A 22308-nucleotide genomic window follows, 5' to 3' on the forward strand; every position below is an offset into this window, starting at 1 on the left:
CAGAAACGTCCTTTTTGTTCAACGTGGAGCCAACCTCCAGCTTAACAAAAACCCTTCCACCCTGAGAAATTCCACCTGCACTAGATTCGTCTGTAAAAGCCAGCTGCAGTACCTCCGCGCTTGCGGCCCCTGACCTTGCCTCCCGTGGGCTCTCCTGGTTAGGCCACGCCGGACCGGGCCCCTCATCCCCATGCTGACCCGCTTGCTCCCCTAAATTCCCCCCATAGGCCCCAGACCGGCAGCCTGAGTGAGGGAGGTCCCACATCTGGCCTGGCAGAGCCCGGCCGCTGCCGGTACTGGTGCCGGCCCCGCGGAGAGCCCAGGTAGAGGCAGGCAAGCTGCCGCTGCGCCGGCGGCGGGACTCGAACCTCGACGAAACCGGGAGCGCTCACCTCCGCTGTGGGCGGGCAGGTGGCTGCCGGCGTCCCGCCGCGCCTGGAGGGGTCGCTGTGGCACCCGCGCCGCCCGCCCAGCTCCCCCCTCCCGCCCTGTCTCCGCGCCCGGCGGCCGCGCTCCGCCGGCTGGACCAGAATCTCTGAGCCAGGCGCTTTGCGATTGGGCCGTAGTTTCCCGCCGACCAATGGGAGGTGCCGGCTTGTGGTGACGGAGCGCCCGCCTTAGGCGCCATCTTGCTGCCGGCGGGAGGAGTGGAGCGCCTCGCCGGGCCGGCCCCGCCATGCCGCACTACCAGGCCTGGGAGGAGTTCATGCGTGCTGCCGAGAAGCTTTACCTCGCCGACCCTATGAAGGTGGGGTGGGAGCTCGGCCGAGGGGCCTCGTGGGTGGGCGGGACGAACGGGGCGACCTCCGCCGCTCCTGGTAAGCCTGAGGAGGAGCGGCTCTGGGGTGAGGCGGTGGGCGGCCATGGCCTGCTGAGTCTGACGCTTCTGCTTTGTGCACGCTGGTCGCCCGGGCAGGCCAGCGGGCTCCTGAGCACCAAACGGCCGCCCTCGCCGGATCCTGGAGCCTACTGCGGCGTTTCGCAGGGGCTGTGCTGCTGACGGCAGCGCTCCTGAACGCGTCCCGGCTGCGCGGGGGCGGCTGGCGGGGACGGATTGGAAGGGCTTCCCGAGTTGTAGTTATATGGGCCTGCACGGGGAGGGAGAGAAGGCGCACCAGCAAGAAAGAGGGCTCCTTGCTGGTGCTGCAGCTGACCATCTTTTCCACGAAGCAGGAGGAAGTTCTCCTTCAGCGCCCCGAAAACGTACAAAGGGGCCGGTGTTTCAGGTATTATCGAGAACCGAGCTTCAGAGATTTTGTGCTTATTTACAGTGTATACTTGTGGGGTTAAGAGTTCTGTAGACTGAAGAGTGTATCGGTAATTGGTTTGATTTATGAGTTTGTAACACTGAAGACTGTAATTGATGTTTGTCTTACTAAAAAATGGAAAGAAAGCATTCATTAGCTCTTACACTGCATTATTGCTTGCAGTCTCATTTTGATCAGGGAGGTATTTGTTTCCTAAAGAGTTACTGCTCTAGGAATTATCTTCTTGGAGTACAGCTGCTTTTTGTTTCTATAACTTTTTCAGGAGTGTAGTTTCTGCAAATGTTAAACATAACTTCAGCCTTCAGAAAAAGCATTGTAATTCGGCCAGAAAGCAGCATAAAAGGTAATGTGTAATTCATATGCCTGAGAAAACTTCAGAAATAAAGGCCTGATTTTTCTCCCTCAAAAATAAGGGGATATGAAGAAACCTTCAGAAGTAATGATTAACAGCACACACGCAGAATCATGCAGAATGGAAGGGTTGGAAGGGACCTCTAAAGATCATCTAGTCCAACCCTTCTGCTAAAGCAGGTTCACCTAGATAGATCACACAGGAACGTGTCCCAGGTGGGTTTGAAAACCTCCAGAGAAGGAGACTCCACACCCTCTCTGGGCAGCTTATGCCAGGGGTTCCCTTACCTGAACAGCCAAGAAGTTTTTGCTTAAGTTTAAGTGGAACTTTTTGTGTTCCAGCATCTTTTCATTGGCATAGGTGACCATCTCATACACAATTGCCACCAATTTACTTGATAACATTGTCATGTTTTACCTTCTTATGCTCTGTAACATTTGATTACCTGAAAAAGGAGGGATGCCACTGCAGCCAGGAATGCTTTTCCCCTTTTTCTAAGGGGCCTCTGAGACAAACTCTTCCTCTCCAAGAGCAATAAATTTGTCTATTTACAAAGGGCTTTATAAAGGCCCAAGAGTCACAACACAAGTCCCCTTTTAAATTGCCAGAGAATTAGCCTGAGGAGCTTTTGTATAGGCTGGGGATTGTCAAGAGGCTGAAGGCAGAACAAGAATTTTGCAGCATTGGTATGTGTGTTTTGTGGGGTCTTGGCACTTGGTGGCGAGTGGCCTTGTCTTCTGGGGGAGCAGGTTTTCCATCAAGTCCTTGCCTGCTGTTTCTGGCAGCCTCTCATTGGATTTTCGGCCTGCTCAGTCCAGAGCTGTACTGTGCATGACACAGCTGTTGTGGTCAGAAGAGTAGTTTGTCAAACAAGGATAAATCTGTGTAGATGTATCTTGGAGCAGGAATTTCAAAACAGTGTTGTAGTCAGGGAGGTTGTTGACCATTAGCACGAGTGGCTTTGTGTAACAAAGACCTGTTTATAGTGAGAGTTCAAAATGTTCTCAAAGGGACACTGTTTCTAGTTACTGATGCTTGCTGAGGCTAGAAACAATACATACAAAGTCTGTGGCCAGTTCCTTATTCAGGAGGAAGCATTTAAAGCTCAGTCAGTTGCTGAGGGTGTTGATTCTTATCACTGTGGCTTTGAGAACTTTGGTGATTTGAGAGTCCCGACGGACTTTGTATATCTTAAAGCTTAGGATAGGTGATTACTGTAGTAATTGTTTTAGTGAGAAGTTGAATGCTTGCTTTCTGACTTCAAATTTAATCTTATTGAGTCCTGAAAGCAATGTAGTTTGGAGGAACTCTCTTAAGTCCTCTAATTTTAATTATTCTTTAAGCCTTATTCTTTTTATTTTCCCTTTCCACTTCAAGAACATCAGAACATTTCAAATCTATCTGCAGTGCAACTGAAATAACTGGAAATGTGACTTTTTTACATAACAGTTTAGATTCCATAGAAGAAAAAAGTAAAAATGTTGAGCTTACCCCACTCAGTTAATCTCTTTCATGTCTTCCACACCATCTGGGCCGTAGGATTGGTGACCACCAGAGCTGAGGTGGTACAAATGTGAAGCAGTACATTATTGCAATAAAAGGTGGTCTGAATTGGGGCAGATTTCCTTCATATGTGTTCTAAGAATTGTTTGCCATGAATGTGAATTCTTAAAATGTTTGTCATTTCAGGTACGGGTTGTTCTCAAATACCGACATTGTGATGGGAACCTCTGTATCAAAGTAACGGATGATGTAGCTGTAAGTACAGAATATATTCTCCTTTCAGGGCTTATTGTACCTCTTTCAGGCTTACAGTTTGCTGTTGGTCATCTTGGGAGCTCTCTAAAACCTGTTGTGCTCAGCCACCTCTAGTTGCTGTGTCTGTGACTTACATTGGTCTGTGGTTCAACTTGACGTGTTCTGGGGGAAGTTCTAACACTTCAATGTTCTTTATGAGTGTCAACATAACCACTTTAGGATTCTATGAAAAGAAGGAAAGTGAGTGCTACAAACATCTTGGACCCTCTATGTGAAAATGCTTCATGGAATGACTTGATAGTTTCTGCTGAAGCATTTCAGAAGCATCTTCAAACAGATGTGTATACTATTGTGAGTGTGGTCCTTTTTGTTTGCTGTGAGCAGTGCTAACTTCCAATTGTAGGTTAAGCTCCTTCTTCATGATGATTATAGAATGATAGGCTTGGAAGGGACCTTTAGAGATCATCTAGTCCAATGCCCCTGCAGAAGCAGGTCCACCTAGATCAGGTTGCACAGGAACATGTCCAGGCAGGTCTTGAAGACCTCCAAGGAAGGAGACTCCACACCCTCCCTGGGCAGCCTGTGCCAGGACTCCCTCAACCTCATGGTGAAATAGTTTTTTCTTATGTTTAAATGGCACTTTTTGTGTTCCAGCTTCATCCCATTACCCCTTGTCCTGTTGCTAGGTAACCACAGAAAAAAGGGATGCCCTGACCTCCTGTCATGTGATGAGATAGTGGAATGATGAGGAGACTGGGCCACAAGGTTCACTTGCAGTTCAGAGGTCCCATTTTCTGAATGACATGGTAACATCACTGTTATGGTGTCAGTTATGCATTCAGTAAAAACTGTGGAACTTGTAAAGAACATGGAATTCTGTGGCATCCTTCTGAGGGCTGCTGCACAAGGAGATGGAGCAGCTGTGTTTACTGATTGTCCTTTTTCTAAATAGTCTGGGAGGGCGCTGAGAAGCGTGGCGGGGGTTAGGATGTGAGATAGTGGGCAGCAGGGAGAGAGACATGTCAGGTGTTTGTGATGTTATAGCCAAGTTGTTGTTTTTCTGCAGTCCAGAGTAAGCAACAGTAGTCTGCTCTTCTCATAGCTTGGAAAAAATCGAATTTCTTTTTTCCAGAGAAAGTAGTCTTGCATTGGTGTTTCCAATGCCTGGGAGAGATGTGAAACTCCAGTAATGGCACTTGTTAGGATAATAGGGCTTAGTGTGAGTGAGATGCTGAGTGTAGGGCACTGATAACAAGAGGAAGTGAAAGGCAGTTTAGTTGAAGTCTTCCATAGGGGAGTTTGGAGTCAGGTGATTTATGAATGTTAATGCTTTTCAGTGATAGGCCTTCTTACCTGTTTCCAGTCATGGAAAGCTGTTACACCAGTGAGGGGACAGGGGATTGGTTTCAGATTTTGTTTTGTTAGGGATTTTTTTCTAAAGGCAGGAAAGGAAGTTTTCCTTGATGCTCATTCTGTAGAAATAATACAGCTGAAGGAAAAAAAAACCCCTGTTTTCTCCTGTTCATCTCTGAATTAAAGTAGGAGTTTAATGCTAGCAAAAGTTACTGTGACAGCACTTAAGAACAGAGCATTCTGGGTTTTTTTTCATTGTTAAGTCAGCCAGGGCAGTCATAGTACAGGTGTTGGGAATGACTTAGTCTGTACAAAAAACCCAGATTAAGCGGTCTTTCTGTGATAACTCACTGGTGTATTGCTGTCATTACTTTTGCATTTATAGGCTTGTGATATGAAGGAGTTCCTCTTTATCCTAATCAGATGCTATACTCCTTATTTAGGATTATCTTGGAAACAGATTTTGCTTGGGGGAAGGGGTCCTCTTCAGTGGGAAATAACTGAACTGACTTTACAGTGTAACATTAAGGCCTGTGAGAGGCAAAATAAGCTTACTTTCACAATATAGAGAAAAGGAAAGAAATTTAATGTTTAAAATCTGGTTCTGTTTTTAAACAACAAACAGATTTTTTTTCTAAAGACAGCTTTAAGCCCCAAGTTTTAGGGCTTTATGAGAGAAGAAACTAGGCTAAAGCCTGAGCTTACCTGTTTTCAAAATGGAGGGCATGAGCCTTCCAGAGAAACTTAAGTGTAAACACAGATGTGTATATATTTTAAAACAGGGCAGGCATGTGTTGATGCTACCTCACAGGCAAAACGTGCCACAGTGAACGTTTAAGTACTTACCTTGTTTTATGTGTTCTGAGAACACTAGAAATAGGATAAAATTAGTTTGAGTGGAATCTGATCTGAAACTTTCTCTTGCAGTGTTTGCTGTACAGAACGGACCAGGCGCAAGATGTAAAGAAGATAGAGAAATTCCACAGTCAGCTGATGCGACTGATGGTGGCAAAAGAATCCCGCAGTGCTGCCATGGAAACAGACTGAGTAGCTGGATATAATAGGAGTGCCCTGGTCACATTTCACTGGAAGAAAATATCTCTTGGATTTGAATGAATGCTGGGACAGGAGATGCTTTTACATACCGAAGTGGACCGATGGCAAGGCTGAAGCATTTCCTTCCCTCCAGACTCTGTTTCGGAAAGCTAAGAAAATAAATGCTTTCAATGGAAAGCTTATATTTATTTTTAGGAATCGAACAAGAAAACTATTATTACATGTATGCTAAGAAGACAAGCAAACATTTTACATCTACAGTACTTAAGTCTGAATTTGGTGGGCCACAGGCATAGCTGTGGAAAGTTACTAAAAATTTCATACAGATTTCATTGTGTTTGTGCCTTGTGCTGGCATATTCTCACAGTGAGAAGGTTTATTGACCTGACTGGTACTGTAGCATGATGACTGGATCTAAGGAGTATTTACATCAGCTACATCAGTGGGGTTTAGAAGAACGGATGTTTTCTGAACCAAAATGTTAAAATTGCCAATTTGTATTAGCACTATCACTAGCAAGATTTTAGTTTTTAGAATTGATATTGGTCATAAACTGTGTAATGTTGTCCATGATGCAGTTTCTAGAACTCTTATATTGTCTAAATAACAAAACTTGTGTATTTTAAAAATTACAGTAAAACTTTGCTTGAATGTTGCTAGAGAATGGCGAGAAACTGGGAGTTTCTTTTCTGCTTATGCAAATACTGTTATTAAAAATAATCAGTGGCTTTCTTTCCATACTTGAACTATTTTATACTAGTGGGAGTACCTTTTTTCCACCCTTGCTTCAGGCAGGGTTTGAAGTATATCAGAAAGACACATTCTAGAAACTCCTGCCTTTTATGTTAATAGAGAAAGTGCAACCAAACACTGTCCAGACTCGCCTGTTTTAGCAGTTTGCTAACTGTGCATTTCCAAATGTTATGTGTGGCAGATGGATGTCAGCCAACTGAATAAATAGATGTAAACCAGCTTAATAAATATTTAAATGCCACTATCAAAAAATAGACTTGTGCTCCCATGGTTTAGACTTTTTTCTCATTGTTGCCTCTGGGAGGGTAATGGAAGCCTTAATTGTCTTTTGCAAAGGCTTTTTGCTTGAAAACCTGGTAGCTGAAATTGATACCTGCTTTGACTAGGTCTTGCATACTTAAAACCAGATTAATATTTTAATATAATTATGCTGTTGATATGACTAGGCTTTTCCAGGACTAATGTTTTGGGTTAAACCAAGCCACCAAAGTAAAGCAGAGCCATACAAAGACTTGACTGTAGTTTAATTTAAATATAACAAAACAATGTACTTAAATAGCTACCTGCTGTCACTTACATAAAAATAATTGAGCTACTCAGAAGCAGCGGAGTTCCCACATTTGCCAAGGAGCTCAGAAAAAAACCCAGACTTGAATATTGCATTAGAGTACCCTTTCAGATGAACATACAGTGGTGCATATTGGAAAATACTGCGGTGCTAAATTCCCAATGACGACTCCAGTTCGAGACTACAGGAGTGACTGGTATGTATATAATATTTTTCTCTTGAAATACAAATAAATCCAGAGACAAGACTAGACTTTATTCATAGTTTAATAAGATACTGTAATTCTGAAAACTTTCCTTGATGATACAAATTATTTTCTTGGTATTTGCAATATTAAGTAAAGGCATCTCTTTGTCAAAAGCACTGTCCTGCAGTAGGAATTGTTATTATACGAAGTCATAGAAGCAAAGGCTTAGGCAGTTCAACTGGCAGTTGAGAAGCTGGCAGTTCTTTCAGTGTGGTACTTTGGGGGTTTTTTTGGCCATTTCATAAATTAGTTTGGTGTGCAGATGTGTTCTGTGAACTGAAGTACAGAAGGCTTGAGTAGTATTTGCTCTTGCACAGAAGATAAAGGGGAAGAGAAGACTAGACAGACTTGGCATGCCAAGTGGCTGAAAGGCTTAAGCTAGATATTTCAGATTTTCGAGGAGGACAATTAGAGTAACATATATTAGAGTAGCAGTTGTTAAGCAGAAAAGGCAGAGAAACGGATTTTTAGTTTTTTAGATTCAGAAATTACTTCTGTAAAAAAGAAGGGCAATATTAATGCTACTTTCATAAGAGTATGTGTTAAGTTTGTTCTCCATAAACTCACAGAAAAACTAGAGTAGTTCCGTGCACTAATAATACACAAGAACACTGATAAAGCTACTGTTTAAAAAAAACAGATGACTTTTGGAAATTAACTTTGTCCTGGAATTTTCAGCAACTTCAATAGTATGTTCATGAGATAATAGAAAACCTGTGAACTCAAGACTCTGCTTTTTCATGCTTACACTCTTGTTGAGAGTGTGGGTGTGTGCATATGTACGCTGATCACTTTCCTAATACACTTATTCCAGTGAGTTAAGCCATCATATTGCCAGTTGCTTGAAAGTGTCCACTGGTACACGATAGAAAAAATCATCTCTGTACGGCTGCTGCACCTAAGGGCTGATTGAGCACATTGCTTCTGAATTTGGCAGCCCAGCACATCAGCAAATGTTTCTGATCACCAGCCAGGTGTTTGTGCCAATTGCAGGCTGCAAGCAGCGCAGAGCAGATCCACAACCTGTGCAGTCACAGACAGGTACCCTCCTTTGCAGAAGTTGAATTGTATTTAAAAAAAGCATGTTTTTCCTTGCTATAATTAATTTTGGTGCTGTGTGTTAGTTATCTTCAGTAATTGGTTTTAAGAGTAGTTTAATGAAGAATATTGGTCATCTTATTGTAGAGAGCAATTGGATTATTTTACGCATGGAAGTTATTTTTCTGGTGTTCTCACTTCCTGGATTCTCCAAGTGTCTTGATTTCAGCTTTTCCTCAGTGCACAGCACTGAAGCTGACTTGATGTCCAAGCTCTCTCTTACATGTAACTACATCACTTCTGTTTTCCTTCAGGCGTTTTAACCTTGAGTTTCCCTGTATGTAGTCCATTATGCAAGTGTGCTCTGGATTACAGGATGATCCTTAAACTATCTGTAGAAGTGAGAGTCTTGGTATCAAGTCCTTGTTTTAGAGATCCTTATGAAAGAGGTCTGTGTTTCTACTAAGGTCTTGTCCTAATGGTTTTCAGAGTAACAGATTTATCCTGGAAAATTTAATGCTTTGGTGCCTGTGTCTGTCAAAATGGGAAATGGAACTGAAGCCCAGCAGGTGCTTTTAAAAATGTTTTAACTTGTCAAAGTTGTTTATATTTCATCCTGGTAAGTTTCTTCCTGCAGTATAAAAGGGGGTAATATTCAGCATTTTGCTGTAATAAATGTAAAGGAACACTGATTTTTGACAGATGTGGTCAGTATGACTTAGACGATCATTTATTACCATAGGGATTCTGTCATCTGTAGACTGTGTTGGCCGTCTTGCTACAGGCAGAACTTCATCCCGAGTAAGAACAGTAACACGCTGCTGTCCCCTAATGCACCTGTGCTTGTTTCACTTCTCTTCCTGGCTTAAGGGAAGATAAAACTATAACACAGAAATAATACTCTAGACATGTTTTAAATTAAGTTTGAAATCTGAAGTAAAATAATGAATATTTAGCAAATAGGTGTATTTTTTTTTTCTCCACCTAGGAGTTTTTTTACTCATCTAGATTGTAGATTCTGCACATGTTCCAGTTTATTTCAAGGGTGTGTAAGCATTAGAGGGTGACCTTAGGGAATAGGAGCCTAGCTGAAAACTATTATTCTTTACACAATGCTCTGTGCTGAGGTGACTTTTAAATCTAATTAAGTGAAACAGCTATTTTTGGTCAAGCATATCTAAGGAGCCTTCTTGTTAAACAACTTTCTTACAGGATCTTCACCTTTTTTTAAAAGGAAACTAGTCTACAAAGAAATACATCTGCTTTTTTGCTTAAGTTACTAGTGATGTATGTGGGGGTGTCTATTCTGAAAAGCTGATACCACCTTAAAGATAGATGCTGCATGACTCAAGGTAGCACAAGTGTTTGTAAAGATTTTATCTTTTACAAAGGCTTTGAGAGTTCAAGGACCAATATTTAAATACAAGCAAGAGTTGGATTGTCTTTGTTGCTGGGGATGGCATAAAAACACGCCTTTCATCTCTTATTCCTTTTACAGTAAGGAGGCTCTTTAGACTGGCTTCCAGATAAACCTCCCCTCCTTTATGCTAGGCTGAAGTATTTAATTACTACACACTGAAGGCAGATCTGGGCTTTTTAGCCTGTAGAAATGTTACTTTGAGATGAGAATGGTGCCATGGTATTGTAAATGCAGATTACTTCGAAGAAGACAAAGCACAGTGGTTTGCTAACCCCTGCTTATTATGCGAGTTTGTGGAGATCCCAATTAGACTTGATGCTCTCAGGAGAATGTGGGCTTAAACTGGACCATCTACAACTGAAGTCTGTGGGAGCCAAGCCAAGAAGAACATGGTCACAGTGTGATAGTGGTTAACTTCATGCAAGTACAGGCCTTATTGTCTTTGAATGTAGTCTTTGTTTCTGGTGAAAGTACGTGCTAATTTTCTTAAACTGTGCCAGAGTTTTTATAGGTGTGTGCTCTGAGAGCCCTGTAATGGGAATGCAATTACTTTCTGTGGTTTTAAGAACACCATAAGTCACAAGTGCTATCTCTGAGTGCTCTTAGGTAAAAATGCTCTCTAGCAGGAACCCAGCCACTCAGCCCATTAGTGCTCCCCATAGGTGGTGTGCATGTTGATAGAATCATAGTATAAGAGTGTAGCATTTCTCTTACACTGCTCATTGGCATTTATTAAAGTGGGTTTTATTTAAATCCAGATCGTCTTTGGGGATATTTTGCTTTGTTTTTTTATCAGGTTTTGATTTTTGTGCTCACATTCTTCCACCCCTTTTTTTTTTTGTGGTGATTCTTAGTCATTTTGTTAACTTAAAACATCAGTCATACTAAGAGGTCTGGGAGAGATCGGGCGTTTTAATTTCCTTTGAAGTTTTGTTTGTGTTTTGGGTTGGTTTTTTTTTTTGGTCTAGAAGTAGTATCTGTTCATAAAAGGACTAATTGACATTGTTCTGCTTCTACTGAGCAGAATCTTACATGCATTTACAGCAAGATTTCAAAGACTGGTTTCTTGGAGGAGGGATTGAGTTTTCTGGACATGAACAGAGTTGCTTTGCTGGCTGGTAGTGAGAATTCGCTGTTCACATTGGCTAGCAAAAGTATGTATTTTAATGGGATTGCTCATGCATGTAAATACAGCCATCTAGAATACAGTTCTGCTATCATTATGTGCCTAAAAGATGAAAGGCTTGCCTCAGGGCACTGACAAATGAGCTTCGGCAAACTCTGTGTGTGGCTTAAAGATGTTGCCTCCCAAAGGCATCTGTTACTTGAAGGGGTTGGCAGGCATGAGGATGAACTAATGCCTCGGACATGTCCGTGTGAAAGTCAATGTCCTACTTAAAAATTTGGGGCAGAAGGGAAACTGACTTTTTGAGTGAGTGACTGATAATTTTTCATTTATTTTTTTAAAACCACATTTGCTGTGGGAGTGCTACCTTATGGCCAAGGGCAGTGACCAAAGAAATGAACAAGTTCACCAGGGATATTTCCTTTGTGCCCAGAGGCAAACCTCTCTGTTGGTCACACAGCAGACCCACATAACATACAACTATATTTAAATATGCAAATAACCAACCATGTTTTTAACAGTGCAAACAGCTCCTTTGCAAATAGCTTCTTATCCACAGCAGCAATATTCCCTGTTGATCATCTAATAAATGTGCAAAGACTGGGATTCCACAACAGCTTTAGTAGATACAACAGGAATCAGCAGCCAGCTGTTGTCTCTTTTACCCCAATCCTAGTGCAGTTCAGAGCTTCACCTGAACCATTTGAATCTACCAGTGCATCAGAAAACTCCTTGTTCAGAAGAGCTGCTGGTTTGGTGTTCTGCCTGGTTAGTGCGCTGAGGTGGCTTCACAAAAGATCAAATAAGTGCCACAGGAGGTGAAATGGAGTGGTTGAGGGCTCCCAAAAGGGGCAAGGAAAAGGATGGGAGTGGAAGAGCCAGCAGTTAAATTGGATATTGGATATTTGTAAATGTTAATAAGATCTCTTTGTGTTCATCTTATTTTCCTCTAGCTGATTACAGTGACTTTTTTGTTGTCTTGAGGGAAGAGGATTGTTTTACAGTTGCATCTTTGCTACATTCTACTCATGGGTGTATTGTGGTTTAATCCCAGCCAGCAACTAAGCAACAGGCAGTCGCTCTCCGTCTCCTACTTCCAGTGGGATGTGGAGGAGAATTGAGGGGAAAAAAAGGTGAAACTTTGAGGTAACAAAAGTTTAATAACTAAAATGAAATAAAATATAATTAAATATCTAATAATATTTGTACTGAAAAGGAATATAGCAAAAAGAGGGAGAAATAAAACCCAAGAAAAGTGATAATAGTTTGCGTCAGCTGCCCTGGCTCCCTCCCAGCTTCTTGTGCACCTGCTTGCTGGCAGAGCATGGGAAACTGAAAAGTCCTTAACTTAGGGAAGCTACTACTTAGCAACACCTAAAACATCAGTGTGCTATCAATGGTATTCTCACACTAAATCCAAAACACAGTACTAGGAAAGAAAAAAAAAGGCTATTAGGAAGAAAACTAACTCTCTCCAGGACAGGGTGTTAAGAGACAATTTGCTTCTCAAATCTGAGCTTCAGTAGGGGGGGATTTTGTGTGGTCACACTCATGAAGTGTGTGTAGGTCTTGCAGCAGCATTAACAATAAACTGCATGACCAACTTGTTTATCCAATAATAGTATAAGAATATAGCTTTTCTTGATATCAAAGGGAGCACGTAGGCTTCAGTGAATGAGAAGACTCTTCAGCTCAAACTCTGTGTTGGAGTATCTACACAGATTGTAACAATTCATTTACTTCCCTGTAATGCAAACTGCATACTACTTTATGTTATTTTGCTTATCTGATGACTGTCTACCAGTCTGCAAGTCATCAGATATCAGCAATTCTCTGTACTAATCATCAATATCTCTTTTTAAAAATGGTTCTTTATATTGTAAGATAAACACTCCAACCACATCTGTTGCTTTGGTCTCTCTGTGCTTATATGAACCTTTGTCAGGACTCTCTGAAGTTTCCTTCACAACAGTAGTCCCAGAAGTTTCTATCATGGCCACATTTTTCACCTAATTTCCGTTTGCTGTAACAAGCTCCAGCTGCTTTAAAGAGGGATATAATGCTAGGTAATGTGCTTCTACCTCAGCTCCAAAGCAAAACTAAATATACTGGACCACAGAGTTGATGATGTTTTCCATTTCTATTACACAGAATTATAGAATATCTGAAGTCAGAAGAGTCTCACAAGGATCATAGAGTCCAACTCCCTGCTCCTTGCAGGACTACCTAAAACTAAATCAATATGACTAAGGGCATCGTCCAGACGCTCTTTGATCTCTGACAGGCTTGGGGTCATGACTACATCTGTGAGGAGCCTGTTCCAGTGACTGTCCATCCCTTTCACTGAAGAACCTTTTCCTAATGTCCAATTTGCGCTTCCACTGACACACCTTTACTCCATTTTCTTGTCTCCTACCACACTAATCTCCAGAGAGAGGAGATGAGCACCTCTCCCTCTGCTGCCCCCCCATAAGGAGGTTGTAGACTGTGATGAAGTCACCCCTCACCTTTCTTTTCTCCAAGGTGAACAAACCAGTGACCTCAGCTGCTCCTCCCAAGTCATGCTCCCAAGGCCTTTCACCATCTTGGTCCCTCTTCTCTGGACACACTGTAATGGTTTGATGTCCTTCTTATCCTTAAACTGCACATAGTACTTGAGGTGGGGACACACCAGTGCAGCATAGAGTGGGACAGTCATGTCCCTTGACCAGCTAGCTATGCTCTGCTTGATGTACTACAGGACACAGTACCACAGGTCCTTTTGGCTTTAGTATTATTTGCATCTCTGTGGCAAACTGCAATTTTTCCAATACGCAGCCAAACCAGTTTTAGTTAGGAGAAATGAATGTAAAGAAATAAATCTTATGTAACCTTCCTTTGTTCTCTGTGTGTTTGAGCTTATGAGCCTCAAACTATGAACTACCCTGTCAGTTTCACAAAAGCAAAGAAAGAGGGAGGCAAGAAGGTGCCTTCTTGGAGGACTGAAGACACCTAAGGTCTAAGAATGTGGGACAGCGTGGATAAAGGATGAAACCACTTTTTTAACAAATTGTAGAGGCTGGAGTTGGCATTTTGTAACAAATAGGGGATAGAAGAAAAGCAACTGTTAACCTAAAATAGTCAGATACAGTATCTATTTGGTACCTGTAATAAAGTGCTGTAACAAGGTGAGAAATAATACATCTGCATTTTTACCTATCATCTGATAAAAGTTATGTTTCACCATGAAGTTCAACACAGTCCTACTTGTATGCTTGTGGAATCCCTGTAATCCTACAGAAGGAAGATGGGATGCTACTAATACCCCTGGCATCTCAAGCAAATTAGTATGGAGCTGCTGGCAAAGCTAAATGCCCCAAGCTCACAGCCAGCATGTTTGGCATTGAACTAAACAATAACAACAACAAAAAGACAAGCCTTACTTACAAAACAGTTTAGGCAGATGTTGCTTTAAAACATTAGTTTTTAAATTTAGCAACTATGGCTATTCATAGCAAAACTGCATGAGGATTGCACCAGATACTCTCTGGGCAAAGGCCTGCTTGAGCTGTTAGGAGTGATTAGGTAGAAGAGGTTGAAAGATGTGAAAGGAATCATTGTCTGTGATGGTAAGTCTGTTTGTTACGATTTTTCTTCAACAATCCAAACAGGAGAATTAAGATGATACGGAGGTGACAAGCAAAAACCAAAAAAAGTTGATATTGGAGCCTAGGAGGGAAGTGATAGAAGAGAAATGAGATTGAATGGAAGAACCTCTCAATTGTTTATTTATTACATTCTTACTGATGGGATTAGTTGTTACAGCTTGACCTTCTGAGGCTTGATCTGACAGAGTTTGCAAGACAGGCCTTGGAGAACACAGGTTCAGAGAAAGAGCACCCATTGCACGCCTTCTCAGCGTGCTCATTCTGTTAGGCACGTAGGTGTCCCACACAGGGCAGTAGCTGGGGAGCTGGAAAAGTCTAAATGTGTTTCTTAAGTCAGTCCTGCTACAGTGCAGCAAGTGCTGGTGAGATTGGTCAAGAAGCTATAGAGGCAGCTCACACGTGGTGCCACTCAATAGTTGCTGCTTGGCTGTGTCCTAACCCTGCGTTACAACAGGGCGTGAGCGTTTGCTGGGCCGAAGCTGGTTACGCTCTGTGCTCACCTGCGCCTCAGAGCCCCGTCGCTACCCACCGCCCAGGCAGCGGGTGTCTTCGCGGCCGCTCGCTTGCTCGTCGCCGGCTGTGGTGGTCGCTGAGGCGGGCGGCCCGCAACGCCCAGCTTGTGGCGAGCCGAGGTGGGCCTCAGCTGTGGCCGGGTGCCGGCCCGGCGCTCACCGTCCCCGCCGCAGGAACTACATTTCCCAGCGGGCTCTGGGCGAAGGGGCTCGGCCGATACCGTGTCCCTCTCCCGGTAGGCGGCCCGGCGCTCAGCGCAGCGCTGCCAGGAGAGGGGTGTGCGGTCCCCGCTCCGGCCGCGGCAGGTAACGGCGGGTGGTTGTCGGGCGGGGTGCGAGGGGACGCCGCGGGCTTCCTCCCCAGCCGCCGGGGAAAGGCGCGAAACCCCTCCGCGGCCGGGCCGCGCCATGCCTCAGTCGGCCAGCGCTCCGAGCCGCTCCGCAGCTGCCCGGCAAGGCAACTGTTTAACGCGCGGGTCAGCTTTCGCCTCGCTCGTGTAGCGGCGGGCAGGGCCATCCTGCGCTGAGGGCGGGGACCGTGAGTGTTTATGAAGTTCCAGACCTGGGGGGTGAGATGGTGCTTCTGTCCTCAGAGCCGCAGCGGTAACACCGCCGAGGGGAGAGGGAGCGAGCGAGCGAGGGCAGGGCGCTGGCCTCCGCTTTCCATGCAGCAAATTAAATGAGTTTTTACAAGTTACTCTGCGTGCTGTGCCTCCTGCCGAAGCCAGCAGACGTCGAACTGAGAGAGAGGGGAAGCGGGGACTGCTGAAAGTGGGCTCGGCTCCTACGTGCCCTAAATACCATTGTTTTAAGGAGCGTGTGCTCCTCTACCAAGCTGGTAGTATCGAAATACCATTTAACGATGGGCATTATTAAAGTATTAATAATAGGGTGGTGATTTTGGGGTTGATTTCAGGAACAGGAAGGCACTAATCATCTTTCTCTGGGGGGAGAGTAGATGGGACATTCCCCGACAGATTGTTGGAGCCAAGGTTGTTTGTCCAGTTTAAGGTTCTTGATAAGCTGGTCTTAACTGCCGACAATACTTATGGAAACAAGAATTTTATGTAGTGTTCTTTGGGAATCTGGCCAGGCTTCCTGGTTTAGTTAGACTAAGTGGCTTTAACTATTGGCGCATAAATGGTTTAGTCTGGTTTTAGTTTGGATTTTCCTTTCCTCATCTCTAAAGGGGAAGATGAAATTGAACTGTTTTGTTTGTTTACGGGTCATTTGCCAAATCTGAAAATTGTTTGAATGAGGTCCATATACATAGTTCCTTTTGCTGAGCAAGCATTTTAAGGATAAGAGCAAAACCTTTCAAGTTTAATGACCGTATTTTGTTGCATAACTGAGCAATCTGCAAAGACTAAGCAAATGACCACTCTCTCCTCAAGTTTCACTGAGTTTGTCAGAATTTAGTTAGGATTTTGACTTTGTTTAAACATATCATCATCAAGTGCATTGCCTAATTTTCCAGTTCTATTGAATTAGGCTGCTTTCTCTTTACTTATTTTCATAGCATAGCTTTATTCAAAGTAAGAAAAAGTGCCTAGCTGCTATAGGTGAAACCATGAGGTAGAATCGGTCTTAGAAGCCACAGTCTCAAATTCACTTACATAGCCACAAATGCAGGATTAATATTTTGATTGGCACTATTCTTTTGAGATTCTGCGCTTCTCTGAAACGGATATTACTCCTGTCTGAAGTAAGCTAAAACTGAGACTTGAGTGCACAAATTACTAATGCTTCCTGAAAATCGATGGAAGATAGGCACCAAAAGCAATTAGGCAGCTTTGAAAAATCAATCCACAGTTGAAGTTGTCCAAGGACAAGGATTAGGTCTTCGTCAGAGCTGAAGTCGTTGTGGGCAAAGTTCTGGCCTAGTGTCAAGTTTATGACTCTTTGTTCTACATCTTTTCCATCCTGAATTCGTATATAAAACCTTGTGTATGATTTACTTAAACTCTGCTTGTTATTTCTTCTGAATTTCTTTTTTTTTAAGTAAATAATTTAAAATAGAGCACAGCTGGTAATAACCAGCACAGCCAGAATCCACATGCAATTTGTCTGTGTGAATGACTCAAAATAGGTTTTGGATTACTAGGTGTTTCAAGAGGCCTTTCCCCACCCACCTCCCTGATGCTGATCTACTACTTGTATTTCGTCATTCTGTAGAGTTAATATCATGTTTTCAGCCTGTCTGTTTAGTTGGGGTTTCAGAAAAGCTTTCACACTTACCTAGTATTTTTAAACATAGAACCAGAGTATTTCAATATGGTAAGTACTGTGAAAAAAGTTCAACATTCTTAGTAGAATATGCATGGACAATTTGTTCTAAGTAATTACAACAGGTAAATAAAAAAGTTTGGAGTAATAACTCCAGCAAGGTAATACTCAAAGAAATTCCTTGTTTCTTCAGTAACAGTTCATCAAGTAATTTGCCAGTGAAGAAGTAGCAAAGCAGGGATGGGGGGGTGGTAGGTGAGCTATAACATATAGCTCTAGGCAAAACTAATTGGTTATCTTTCATATTCCTATGCGTATTTATTGTATTATATTTGGAGTATTGAAATTTTGTGGCCAGATGAGCAGAGGTAAAGCCTTACTTTTAAAAAAGCGTGCACTGCTTCATTGAGCCTTCAAGAGTATTTTCTTGGTGCAGTGCACAATCCCAGAACCAGGGCAGTCATCTTTAATGTGCAAGTTCCAATTGTGGCAAATAGATCTCTAATTACTGTTGAAGTCCCTGAAGAAAAGTCACTTGGAAAGTGGAGCGTCTGGCTTCTCTCTGAAGAGCTTTGGTCTGCTTGTAATTAATGTTGAAAATACATTTTTTTTTCCCCTTCTGAATACTCCTTCTGAAAAAGTCCTGGATTCCTCCTCTGAAGACATTATTTTTAATGAAAAGCATCGTTGTAAATGGATATTTACATAAAGAACAAAGCATGAAAAGCTACTTCTAAAGTGGCATTTGCTTTACTATCTTGGTCATGCTGGACATTGCAGAGTGATTAACATAATGATTTGAGTATACCCCGGGTTTTATGTTTGGGCTTTCTTTTTTAAAGTGGCATTATCAGCTTTGATATATATTTAAGTATATTGCTATTGGTTAAAAGCTTTCTGATTGACACATCTGGGAATATTTTTGTGGACATCACGGTGGCCATGCTTTGTTACTTGCTTACTTCCAACAGCTTATGATGCCGTCTTCTAGTGCATTTGCCAGAATGAGGAAACAGTCTGTGGTCATGTTTATGGAGGGATCCTGCTAGAGTAAAGAACAGGAGCCATTGTCTAGGTTTCTCCTCTGAAAAGTGAGCTGTTCTCCAACATTCCTCAGACTTTTTTTTTTAAACATATCTGTTGGAGATGAATAGGGTGTAATACATAAGACAAGTAAAAGCAACTTTAAGAAGAAAACTTTGTAATTCTTTCCTTACCTCAAGCAATTCTTCTCATATTTATTGCACCCAGCAGTTCTCTTTTTTTAATTTTTATATTTTCTTCTGTGAGCTCTGCTGTTAAAAGCATGTAACTAGTACTCTACCAGTTTCTTCTGTGTGCCCTGGCTACCTACTGTATCTGTATCCTGGATCTACTTTGCTGTCCTATAGAAAACAATTCTTTCTCTTGGGTTAAATGGCTATGTATTACAAATCAAAAATACAGCTACCTTGAATGACCTAGTTATCTTGTTTGCTTCATCATGAATGTCAATTGCTCTAATCTGGTGGGTACAGGTAGTACACTTTAATAGTTGAAGTCCTTAAATCCAAAAAGAATTAAAATATTTAGTTTTAATTGAAAGAGAGATGAAGTAGCAAGAATTGTTCTTGTTACATGTTTACTCTGGCACATCCTTTTGGTGTTGCAGTATTTGACAGAAAATGACGACTACCATCTGTTCTCCTCCTCTCTCACAATTCAAAGTTCTTTTTCTCTTTGAGAAGGAAGTCTTCATAGAGAGATAACAAGTTTCTACCTCTTCCTGTTTCCATAGTCACAATTTATTAAAAAAATGGGATTTTTCCTTTTTACACTGTCATACACGTTTTCATTCTATGCTGCCCTTACTACTTGGAGTCGTGACCCTAATTTAAATTTACAGCATGTACCTCAGCTTACTGTCTTGCAGATTGCTAGAAATTTCCTCTGGTAGTCTTTATACTCACTTCCATCTCCACACTTTCTTCTAACTGAAAGATTGTCATGTACTTTGTTCTTATGTACTTGGGAGTGCAAGATTTCAAACTGGTTGCACTGTTCCTCTCCCCCCTCTCAGGCACCACGTATACGTCAGTTTTGCATGTGTTAATAATTGAAGGTTTTAGTAACACGGTTTTCTAATGGTGCTAATACAAAAAGCTTGTAAAGCTGCTAGTTAGAGAGGATCTTTCCCTCTCGGATTTCATGGAATGATCTTAAGAGAATTAGACTAATGGAAAAATCCCACAGTAAACAGAAGGACACACGCTATGCCTTACCACCAAGCTAGATAAGACTCAGGATGAATCTGAGTCTTATCTAGCGATTAGACTTGGCAAAACATTGGCAAGAATACTGAGGTAGGGGAGGAAGGCAACCTTTTACTCTTTAGTCCTGGAGGATTTGGGGAAGCTAAAAATAGAGCTCAAATTTCCCTTAGGGCCTGAGGAACAATTACCTCAATCTCATTTCCTTGTCTGTAATACCAAACACTTTTGGTTCATCTGCACTTTTTGCCACCCCCTCCATAAAATATGGGTATTGGCATAGGATGAGGAGGTTAACCTCATTATTGCTAGAAACTCTGGTGGAAGGAGAAACAGAACAATGTGCTCTTCATAATTTCTTTTCAGATGCTAGAAATTAAATGTTGAAGTAAAGCTCAAGATGTGCTTTGGAGTCTGTTGTATTGGGACTGTATCATTTAGTTGGCTGGACAGTGGCTAAGAACTGTTTTAAAACGTTTTTACTACGATGGCATCCTTCTCTAACTGTAACGTCATTTGAGAGCACTCTGTCTAGGAGACTCAGCTTTCATCTGTATTCACTCCCGAGTTGTATGCCGGGCATCTGTCACTTTTCTATATGTGTGCAAAAAGCCTCTGTTGTTGTTGGACTTTGAGGGTCATTAAATAGGGTGAAGGCTGGACAGGATAAATGGGATGAAATCTTTGCACGATCTAAACCGAATGTTATAGCTATCAAATGTATTTCTGTGAGTTTAAACAGTTCTTTCACCCTTGGTTATCGTGACCAGTGTTGATGTAAGAATCCTGTAGCAGCTCTTTCATGTGTAGAGTCCTAAATAGAAATTATTGCCTATGAAGAGTGGATCACCTTTGCCCTGAATTGTGCAGATAGTCATTAGATCACAACAATGGGCATCACACAGATCCTAGGATGGATTCTGCCAGTTTGGGTTTATGCCGCCCACAGAGTTTTTTTAGAGTCTTTCAAGGAAGTGGGTTTGTTCAAGCATAATAGAAGCAAAATAATGGACACTGAGATAAACAAGACCTGTTTTTAAGCATCACATAATAATATGTTGGACAGGGATTTGAAAGAGCAAGTAATGTTGCTTAAACACATATTTTTGTAAATCAAATCTTTTCCTTTTAAAAACATTGTCTGCAGTATTGTGATTGTGATACAGGCTTTGACCACTCATTGGTTGCAGAAATATGCTGCCTCTGGGCAAGGCAACATGGGTAACAGTGGACTTAGCCCCCTAGTACTTTTCATTTACGTTTAGCTAGGTTTGGATCTTGATGCCTGTCAGATTTCAGTGTAGAACTAAAGAGATGAGACCACTCGACTGTGGTAGTATTCTAGGAAAAATCAGGTGGGAATATGTTGCATAAGATGCTCAACTAATCCCCTGAAATGAAGTGTCTTGGGGACAAACTGCCCAAAGTATGAGTTCTGGGTGCTGCCTATGGGTGCTCCCAGAGCCTTGAATTGTCTCTGTGTTGATTGTTCCTGTTGTCCAAGGGGCAGAGCAGGTGAAGTGCTGCAGGGTAGCAGTACCTCCTTGCCGCAGGCCTGAGGCATTCCTGTGTGAGGAGGAAGGCTTACTCCCGCCCCTATCCTAGGGCACGCTGCCCTAGGGAGAGGCCTAGCCATGCCCCTGGGAGGGAGCGTGGCTCCTCCTCCTTTGGGGAGGTCTTAGGAACCTAATTGTCTTCCAAATAGGTTCCTGCTGTACTGACTAATTCCTGATTGTGAACAGTCTAGAGAAAGACTGTGGAACAGAATGATATCATCTCTTCATGCTGTTTTGGAGATAGCATTGTGTGGCAATAAAAAATGTAAATGCTATATTTCTTATTGAGACAAGTCAGAAACTCTGTTGATTTTGTATTTCCTGTCTTTGATTTGCTTCCCTGCGTAGGATGCTTTATTTCATCCGATGCCTACCTCTCCTCCTTTCCTACAATGTTAATGTATCTGTTTAGGCTCACCTGGGAGACGTTACCGGTTGTATGCAAAGCAATTCCTGTGTTGCTAAGCTATTTTGAAGGTTGTCATAATGCTCCATAAACTACATAAATAGAAAGCTTTTCTTACACAGATGTTTTCTATCTGCTTCTGGTGTTATGTAATGACAAAAAAGGTGATGCCTGGCATTGGTAGGACGTGGACTGATGGTGAAGCTTCTGTGACTGTGCTGTGTTTTACTCCCTTTTAGGCTGTCAGTGCTAAGGAACATGAGGGTTTTTTTTCCATGTCCTTCAGTGGTTTGTTCTTCCTTTGGACCTGCTGGGAAGAGTAGCCTGCAATTGCTGCTCTTCAGACAAACTGATCTGTAAACCAAGATGCTGCGGCAGAGGGTTGCCTTTTCTGTAAAACCTAACAGGGGAGTTTATCTAACAGAACAAAGATGAACTGAAACATCACTTCTAAATGGAGCTATTATTTCTCCTGCAGAGTAATTATTAATCAATAAACCTTGTATCTGACGGCATCAGAGTGTGCTAAGTGCTCTGTGCTACGTCGCAGTCTGCTAGTAAACCAACCTTGGAAAGCAAAAGTTATTAACTCCAAACCATGATCGCCTGTGTCTGAAAGCAGCAGGATCTCTCAGAGGTTTTGCTTCATCCATGCACTACCTGCTTTGGAGTGACAGGGTTTAACACCACCACTCGGAGTTGTGGGTATTGTGCATCTTTCAAGCTACAGCAGCTGGGTCGCGTAGCGTTTGGGCCAAAATGGGTTTCCAGAT

The 22308-nt window shown here is 42.4% G+C and overlaps 2 protein-coding genes across 6 annotated transcripts in view; both read left to right on the top strand.

The window, feature by feature from the left end:
• Nucleotides 1-585: 585 nt before the first annotated feature.
• Nucleotides 586-6792, top strand: SRP9 (signal recognition particle 9). 2 transcript variants are annotated; one of them, XM_061991514.1, is made up of 5 exons: nucleotides 586-748; nucleotides 1174-1226; nucleotides 1531-1611; nucleotides 3310-3378; nucleotides 5659-5678. In XM_061991514.1, the coding sequence occupies exons 1-4, from the start codon at nucleotides 677-679 to the stop codon at nucleotides 3362-3364; spliced, it is 261 nt and encodes an 86-aa protein (XP_061847498.1). In that variant the 5' UTR covers nucleotides 586-676; the 3' UTR covers nucleotides 3365-3378; nucleotides 5659-5678. The 2 variants fall into 2 exon arrangements, with proteins under 2 accessions (XP_061847498.1, XP_061847497.1); XM_061991513.1 differs by lacking the exons at nucleotides 1174-1226; nucleotides 1531-1611 and having other exon boundaries at nucleotides 601-748; nucleotides 5659-6792.
• Nucleotides 6793-6891: 99 nt separating this feature from the next.
• The window catches only part of EPHX1 (epoxide hydrolase 1), a 31910-nt gene continuing 16493 nt past the window's right edge, over nucleotides 6892-22308 (top strand). For 2 of the 4 annotated variants that reach the window (XM_061991512.1, XM_061991510.1), the window contains exon 1: nucleotides 6892-7304. The gene's annotated coding sequence lies outside the window, so the exon portion shown is untranslated. Of the gene's footprint in view, nucleotides 7305-15104; nucleotides 15405-22308 lie in introns of those variants that run through there. The other 2 variants (XM_061991511.1, XM_061991509.1) reach the window with 2 other exon arrangements.

This window comes from Colius striatus, chromosome 2 (genome assembly GCF_028858725.1).
Source record: "Colius striatus isolate bColStr4 chromosome 2, bColStr4.1.hap1, whole genome shotgun sequence".
NCBI classification, from domain to species: Eukaryota; Metazoa; Chordata; class Aves; order Coliiformes; family Coliidae; genus Colius; species Colius striatus.

Excerpts from the sequence above, each read along its gene's own strand:
- SRP9 (XM_061991514.1), top strand. The coding sequence starts at position 677 with ATGCCGCACTACCAGGCCTGGGAGGAGTTCATGCGTGCTGCCGAGAAG. Across the intron at positions 749-1,173 it reads ACCTCGCCGACCCTATGAAG|GAGGAAGTTCTCCTTCAGCG; the intron begins GTGGGGTGGGAG and ends TCCACGAAGCAG. Across the intron at positions 1,612-3,309 it reads GCCAGAAAGCAGCATAAAAG|GTACGGGTTGTTCTCAAATA; the intron begins GTAATGTGTAAT and ends TTGTCATTTCAG.